Source organism: Thermomyces lanuginosus, assembly GCF_041956635.1.
Source record: "Thermomyces lanuginosus strain ATCC 200065 unplaced genomic scaffold VTN49scaffold_32, whole genome shotgun sequence".
In the NCBI taxonomy this organism is placed as follows: domain Eukaryota; kingdom Fungi; phylum Ascomycota; class Eurotiomycetes; order Eurotiales; family Trichocomaceae; genus Thermomyces; species Thermomyces lanuginosus.
Genome location: NW_027192366.1, coordinates 1,225,477 through 1,233,877, shown reverse-complemented (window position 1 = coordinate 1,233,877; position 8,401 = coordinate 1,225,477). Strand labels below are relative to the sequence as shown.

Below are 8,401 nucleotides of genomic sequence, written 5' to 3'. Positions count from 1 at the left end.
TCACTTGCAAACCCATTTCTTCTCCGACTCCTTCTGGCCAACGCGCACCGCGACAAGGTCCAGTGTCGCCTTGAGCACGTCCTTGGGTATCTTGGGAAACCTGTAGGAAACCGTGGAGTCAGCCAGATGGGATCGTTGCCAGTCCGTCGGAGAGTGCCAGCCCGTACCGCTTTTTCAAAACCTCGATAAGGCCCGTCTTCGACAAATCACTCCCATCGACAGCGTTCTTGAATTCTGCCAATTGTTCAGGCGGAAACTGCTTCTTTCCGTGCCCAAGAATGCTCGCGCCTGTGTTCGGCAGATTCTGTGACGAGGAAGCCGCGTTCGAAGTCGCGAAGGCATGAAGTGTTGTGCGTGTTGGAGCGCCTGTTCCAGCCAGGTTTCTCTGATTCGTAGCCTGTTCCACGGCCCTGGGTCGTGGCCAGTAGGCGGTGGAATATGGATCAATGGGAAGTTGGGCTGTGTCTGATGGTAGCGGTCAGCGGCCAGCATGACACGAACACTGGAATTGGCCCAGGAAACGTACCGGAGATGATCTCCATTCGATATGATTGCATGTCAGGGTCCTGATCTTCCTCCCACCGGATGCCCGAACAGATGGGCTCCAAATCCCCAACAATTTGCCGTCTTCGGCCCTCAAATTCGTCGTCATCCTTGTCAACGAAATCCCCCAGATCATCTTCATCGTCTTCGCTCTCCTCAGAGTCCAGCTCCGCGTCCAGGTCATCGCCTTCTTCTTCCTCAACCCACTCTGCCTCCGAATCGTAATCGTAGTTGACATCCGGTAATGCTCGAGAATTAGGCGCTCGACAGAGCTTCAAAGCCACGGAGGAGGGAAGGGGCTTGGTGAAGGTCCCTTGGTATGGTGGACGAACATCCTCACCAAACTTAAGAGTCTTCATCGGCACCCGTTTGAGCATTTCCCTCGGATGCTCTTCAGTTGAGCTGGACCTTCCTGATAGATCAACTGTGTTGACCACCTGTTGCAGTTTCGCCAGGATGGTCTTCACAGGAATGACTTTCCTACCTTGATGCCGCCTGTATGGAATTACGTTGAGAAGGTCCGCCACACGGTGCGACGGCAGCGACTGCTCGTCCTGATTTCTGATGGCATCATCCAGCTTTTGACGGATATGACAAATTGCGTCGGCATCGCGCTCAAACCGATGCTGAGGGGCGAGCTTGGTGTAGGATTGGACAAAGAACTCCGGAAATTCTTTTTGGTAATCTGACAGTTGTGAAGCCTCCGTCTTTGCAGTTGACGAGGAATCACGACTACCAGACCCCTGCGCTGGCGCATTAGATGACTGCGTAGACGCGGCAGGCTTGGTGAAGAAAGCGTTCAGCTTCATTTGGGACTATGCATGTTAATCAGTAAACTGGGTCACCCCGAACAGAGAGCGCATGGGAACCTACTCGTTCCTTCTTCTCCTTCTCCTCTTCTTTTTTTCGTTTTTCCTCCTCCTTTTGTCGTTTCCTTTCTTCCCGTTTCTTACGTTCCTCCTCCCGTTCGGCTTCTCTTTTTCGCTTTTCTTCTTCCTTCCTCTTGCGCTCCTCTTCGCGCTCTGCCTCTTTTCTTTTTTTCTCCTCTTCTTTTCTAGCCTTCTCCTCCATCTTTAGCCGCTCCCTTTCCTCTTTCTCCAGCTTCTTGGCATCGCTGGTGGTTGGAGAAACTTTACGCTTCTTAGTAGATGAATCGGCGGGCGCTGGGGTGTTTGATGATGGCACAGCGGTCGTTGTAGAGGCAGTCGTAGAAGTAGTCGAGTTGCTGGGGATATCACTCGATGCTCCCTTTTGCTCGGCCTGCGTGCAATTGGGAGCGACACTGCTATCAGGTATACTCCCCGAGGAAGGAGGCGCTTGAACTGCCGATGACTTGACAATGGACTCGGCAGCTCGGGGATCTTGATTCTCTTGATTTCCCTCGCCATCGTAACATGAGGCCTTGCGAGCCTCAGGACCAGGAGCCGCGTTATCTTCAACCTCACTGAACGCGCGCTTTCTGGATGCGCTTGGGGACGCTGGGATCGTCTGTCCCATCGCAGGACCCGCGTCGGGGCGGGATTCTATGGTCACTTCCATTTTCAGAGCGCACCAGTTCAACGAGAATTTCACGATCGCATTGACCTCGGGGTAAGCGACTGGACAAGGATTCCACTTCCGGCATCAATCCCTGGGATGCTTATGTTCGGGGTTGCGACGCGATCAGGGACAAAACAAGCCTTCCTCACTCCTATCAGAAAATACGAAGTCGGCAGTGTTCTCAAACTGCGTCACACAAAATACAATCTCATCGGAAAACAACATAAAAGGGCCGTGGACCAGCAGTTGCTGGTGGCATGAAATTGCCTGTTTGGACACAAAGGTGTCGTGTGGAACGCGTCAGCGAGTTCGTTTCGCGATGTATTCGCGTTTCGGGAAAGTCACGTGACAATTACCTATGACTATCCATAACCTGTTTTTAACCCACGAGTTATACGATTATACTTTCTCCCTTTATCCGCTTGTTAACTGATGTCATCGGCAGTCGTCGGTTGTTGTGTTCCTGTTCCTGTCCCAAGATCTCTTGCAGTAGCCAGGTACCTTTGGGAGGAGAGATCTATCCTGCCGCTACGGTTTCGGTCTGAAACGCTCCGAATCGGCGGTTTGACCTGACAGGCTGTCGTGCGCTCCATCTACGTAGCAGTTACATCTCCTGAGTTAATCCATTAAGTTATTTTACTGGGAAGTCCAAATCCTGATCAGCTTACTGGTTGTCGAGACGAAGCAATGAACCGGTCATTGGCCCAATCTCTGTTCGTATAAACAGAACCATGGATATACACAATAACAAGCGTAGTATGGGAGATGTAAAATAAAAAAACGCTCATCGATATATCCAGGCCGTCGGACACGCCAACACATTAGAAAACGGGGAATTAGGAAGCCATTATTAGAAGGATCCCATGCAGTGCAATCCAGGCACTGACAGGTACATAGCTGGGGATGCGAAAAGAACAGGAACAACTCCGAAAGTGTAAAAGGGAGAGACGGAACGCCAAAAAATGCAAAACTTCATTCCTCGCTTGCAATATTCACTTGTTGAGAGTGATGCGTAATGCTGGCTGGGCTGCCCGGAAACGGATACGTTTGTCGTCGAACATCAATGAGCGCGTAAAAGCGGGGCCATAGAGTAGGACCGATAAGTGCAGCCCATATACAATAAGACGTGCCGAGTTTGAATCCCGCGCGTCTCTTCTAGTTCGGTGGCATGTTCAGTCAACGTCTGGATTGGCAACGAACAATCGGACGCCTGTCGTCAAGCTGGTGGTTCGGTCATCCACACTGCCCCGGCGTCGCAGTTCGTCTGCGGTGCTGACTCTCTTCATGGCTGCATCCGCTGCAGACGGAGCCCCCAAGTCGCCCACGTCACCGAAATCACTCTCCTGCTGCGCTGCCGCGTCCTCGGCCGGTTCGGTTTTGGATGTCGTCTCCTTTGCCTCTGAGGTGGGCGCTGTCTCCGCCACCTCAGGGATGCTGTCGTGCTCGCTCGGCGGTGTCTTCGCGCGCGGTCGCTGGTAGCCGCTTGGGTATCGCTTGATGCTACCCATCGAGCTGCGACCACTATTCGTTCGTGGGATATCATCATCGTCGTCGCCGACTTCGTTGGCGCTGAGACGAACTGGCACCGACTGGCCCACCAAGGAGTTCGACGCAAAACCGGCTGACCCTCTGCCGCTGTGATGCCGTATTTTCCCGCTGCCGGGTCCGCTGCGATTCGTTGCGTTTTGCAATTCCTGGTACGCTCTTTGCTTTGCGGCGCGTTTCTGCGCTTGCAGGCGGGGGTCCTCTGGTTGCGCATGGTCGCACCACACGGTGCCCTTTTGCCGGCGCATCATCGCCACATAGCCGAGCTGTGGGTTCGCTGAGCGCGCAGACGCGCTGCGATGTATATCCGACGAGTTGGAAATAGAATAGGTCTGGTAATGACCCCCGGTCGAAGTCGTGGACATGGTTGCATTCGACGGTTTGCGAGCGGGGACGGTGAGGGCGGGAGGCGATGATAAGGCTTGTGGCGGTCGCTGAGGAGACTGAGAAGCATACGGGCCGGAGTGGGAGTATTGGAGCGTCCCTGCGGACGTGCGATTTCCCTGGTAAGCGGGCTGACTATACGCAGGGGCGAGGTGTTGTTGCTGTTGCGAACTAGGAGCGCCAGCGGAGTGGTACTGGAAGCCGGCATGAGCCGAGACCGGCTTCTGTTGGGAGATGGGATACATGGGTCGTCGATAGTCGGTCATATGATGCTGCGATTGCACCCTGGTCGTCATAGGAGGGGATTTGTTCTAGTCACTCATTAATTGAGCAGCTTACTGAGACCCCATGAAATGGAACGGGCTGAGGAATACGAAGAACTGCAACACGGCGTTTATTGTTTGGAACCGGTGGAGCCTTGAGTTTGCCAGAACCGTCATTCTGTTCATGCAGGTTCCGAGTCACATGATTTCAAAGGAACGTCACTTTAACGAGCCAGTCTTAGGGCCCGCAAGTCTCCCCAGCACTCATGCACCTGCTCCGTGCCTGAAACGGCGTGCGTAAACCGTCCCGACGGGCGATCGCTGTACAGAAATTGATCGGCTGCGGAGAGAAAATGTCATCACGTGATCAATAATCAAGGCAAAAGTTAACAAGAAAATCACGTGAGTGTATTTGGTCTGAGGCACGTCACGTGATTAGGGCTAGATAAGTCGTCGGCAGTCGGGAAATCCAAGAAAAATCACAGAATCTTCAGTTTACTGACACTGATAGTAGGATCTACTCGTTCTTAATAGTTGGTTCTATAAGGCATGGTTTATTTTGGGATACAAGTTTTTCTCGCTCTAGTTTCAGCCCTGGTGCGGCTCAACCGTCGATCTCCGTTAGCCAACGAGACGAGGTAGAATTTGTCGATTCGATCATTGACACATACATATGGCGACAGAGTCTAATCGTTGTATAGCTCCAAATAGAAGCGAAGGAGTCGAACCTTCGTAATAAATACAAATTTACCGAGCCCTGGGAGCGAATCAACTTGTAGCTCTGTAGAACCCAATTATGTCCTGAACGTCAGTCACTGCAACAAGCACCAAGCAGCAACTGATACTTCAGTCTGACTTCATTTTTGCAACGACTCAATTCGTTTCGCAGGGTTTACATAGAGAACTGTAACCGATCAGGCGTGGCCTGTGACATCTGTACTGTGGTGCCATGCATGTCCATTTTGGCGCTTCAGGCAGCAAAACTGTCAACAAAGAATAGTAGTATTCTTCGTCTATCCTTGCTTTTGCTGCAATAGTCAGCTAGTTCTTTCTCCTAGTGCTGTCCATACTGTACGGACAAGTTATTGAAGTTCAACCTAGAGGATGAGCAATAAGCAGTCGAGGCGGATTTCCGCAAAGCCCGCAAAACTCGTATTTGGTGATTTGCTAAGGCTGTCAAGCGGAGGTATATTCGGGGCGTGGCGAGACAATAATATATGATTGGCTGAAACTTGAATATATTGATTGGCCGAATTACTCTGATCACATGACAAGAGAAGCCCTTTTGTCTCTGGTCCCTAATTGTCCAGTTATGGAAGTTTTCTGGGCAAGCTTCTGTTATCCTTGCTCTAAGGATGATCTGAAACCCTCCATTCAATGTATGAAACTTTCATGCCCATTCTTGTAGCATTCTCTGACAGCAAAACTCCCCATTACTCATAGGACTTAGCACCACTCGTAGCAACTTTTTCAAGTGACAGACTTCCCAAGTACCTCTGCCTGGCTCCGTCAACTGGATGTTTGTCCATTACTCATGCAGCATAGTATTGGATATTTGGCATTCACGTCTTACTTTTACAGATGGAGATTCTGTTGGCATGATCATGCGAGCCTATATATTATACTTTCAGGAAGATTGTCGTTGTCGTAAGATCCTCTACAGATCACTTGAGTAATTGTGAGCTCGCTTGATGTTCGTAATTATTGACGAGTGTCGATATGGCTAACTTCTATTGACCCGTTTTTCAGGACCATCAGTCAATTTCCCTTATGGATTGGACTCGGCGGTCGCGCATCATATCTTACACATCAACCTGCTTTGCCTTTTCCGCATCCTCACCCTCACCATCATGGCACACTGCAAGAGTATACACGATCGCAGTCACGATCACATAGGTAAACAAAACCGTCCTAAGATTCGTAAATGAGCGTTGCGGTCTTAGAAACGCCTTGAAGGGATCTATCCTTACACCATCATGCAGCTCAGGACCAGAACTATCACAGAGCAACGCCAACCACTCGTAGAACGGAGAAAAACACACTCCTCCATTCCCAAGTCTGTGAACTGGCAGATCGTTTCGTTTTGAGTCACATGCGTCGCCAGGCCGAGTAGCACAGATGTAGTAATATAGCTAGCCAGGTCCAGCGACCACAGCATGACACTCATAGCAGGGAAGTAGATGGCAAGACGGAAGAGCGCAAGAGAGAGGAAACTCTGAATTAATCATTTTGTCAGTTTTTCCCATACAAACACTAAGGTGGCATTGATTGGATCATATACCGCGACGCAAGCAATCACCAGACCTGCAAACCCAAGGGAAGCCTTTCCAGAGCCCTGCAGTTCGGAATTCTTGTAGACATTGAGGGCTGGGAAGATCACGCAAATGATGAATACTGCAAGGATCGCGCATGTTGCCCTGAAGCAGACCTGAATCCAAGCCAGCCTGATAACCCCTGTAAGTGACACTTCTGGACAATGATCGTTCTGTCCCTGCCGTGGCCTGGCAAGATCGATACTCTCGGGAGGGTTTGTTGAACATTGCGTGTCAGAGCGAGAAATCATCTTGATTGAATCTCGTTCACCGCTCATTTTGGGGTGCTTCGCAAACTGATAGGACACTGAGGGTATGAATACGAGATACTATCATGAAACTGAAGCTGAATTTATACAATTATCGAACAGGATTTCAGCAGTTATTAATAGAGATTCGCGTCTGCACAACGGGAGTCCAAGGCAAACTCCTCGACACACTTCTCTCATCTCTAAATCGGCCTAGACAAAGGCTGTCGAAACGAAGAGCGTATTCATTGAGCCTGACTAACAAGCAAACCATATGTCCTTTTATAAGCCGCTTGATGGAGATGCATGCATGGATTAGCTCATCCATGTATGTGCCTTGATCGCGCACTGCCACATGCAGTACCAGGTGATCTGATTCAGCCCGGAAATTGAAGGCTCTGTTGTCTTTTCTTTACTTTCGATGAGTGTTTACAGGTCCTCAGTAAAAGGGTTACCGTATTGAAAATGTTTGAGAGATAACTTTCTCGAAAAAAGAAAAAAAAATTGCCGAATAAGTATGGGAGGTAGAACGTGTGCCAATCATGTACATGGACGTCCATGCATGGAAAAATTGATCTCGTTATGAATAACCAAATATATATATATATATCTGGCTGATCAGTGAACGGTGAGAAGATCGAATTGTTTATGAATAGAGATTTTTTACTTTTCCGGGTAGCAGTTCATGAACAGAAGTCTCTTTATCAAGGTTTTCACTGTTGACGGAATAAAAGAAATTGAAGGACTTCAATCTTCAGTGATCCCGTGCAGATGCCACCAGCCTTATCGGATGCTCGTTGGTCACGGGATCGCGCAGGCCCTAACGTCCATCCCTTGCCAGTTCGAGAACATTCCTCTGGGTTTTCACTCTTCAGAGATTAGACCCAGCGGAATCCTTGCGCGAAGGCCGTGGTCCGGGGTGCCTAAAAAGATACTTTTGTATTGATTGCGGATCCATTTGGACGTTGGGATGTGGATTTCTCCAGACGGAATCGCGATCCCTAGGATAGACAATAGGCTCGTGCTCATCCCCACGTTCATCTCCCTACATTGGAATAGCGACATCTTCGGTTAGACTTTCCGAAGGGTGGGCTTGATGGAGCCACTACATTTCGCTGTTCTTTTAGCAAAAACTGCCTTCTTGTCAAAAAAGATGAGCAACCCTGTTGAACATTGGAATGCTGTCATCCACAATATACGCTCTGAAGCATTCCAAAGGGGCCATAGTTCCTTTCCTGGATTTTAGTCACTTCCACCTGACATGAATCATAGAACGCCTCCATTCCGGACACTAGATTTGCAGACTTTGGCATTCCAATTCCTGCAATCTACTCTGCCTGTCGAACCGTTTATTAGATGGATCATGGCTCCTTCTCTCTTTCCGCTGAGAAGATACAGCAACCTATTTTAATATGCCTTTTAGCAGCCTTTGATTGTTTTGAGGATGTGTTGAAATACTAGTCCATTAAATGAACTCATCAACGGCAATCTCGGCCTGGTCAACCGGTCCTTGCCGCTCTAGTTTCTGATATCTTGACACAGCACAAGCTCGACCTATTCTTCGACA

At 49.6% G+C, this 8,401-nt stretch overlaps 2 protein-coding genes across 2 annotated transcripts; both read right to left on the bottom strand.

The window, feature by feature from the left end:
• On the bottom strand, positions 1-2,082 carry VTN49DRAFT_5251 (uncharacterized protein; the record flags this gene model as incomplete). Its single annotated transcript, XM_069413288.1, has 4 exons — positions 1-100; positions 168-465; positions 527-1,358; positions 1,417-2,082. 4 exons carry the CDS (start codon positions 2,080-2,082, stop codon positions 1-3), a joined length of 1,896 nt encoding a protein of 631 aa, XP_069267170.1.
• Positions 2,083-3,254: 1,172 nt separating this feature from the next.
• VTN49DRAFT_5250 (uncharacterized protein) lies at positions 3,255-4,307 on the bottom strand (the record flags this gene model as incomplete). The annotated part of the gene is made up of 1 exon (XM_069413287.1): positions 3,255-4,307. The coding sequence occupies one exon, from the start codon at positions 4,305-4,307 to the stop codon at positions 3,255-3,257; it is 1,053 nt and encodes a 350-aa protein (XP_069267169.1).
• Between the last annotated feature and the right edge of the window lie 4,094 nt (positions 4,308-8,401).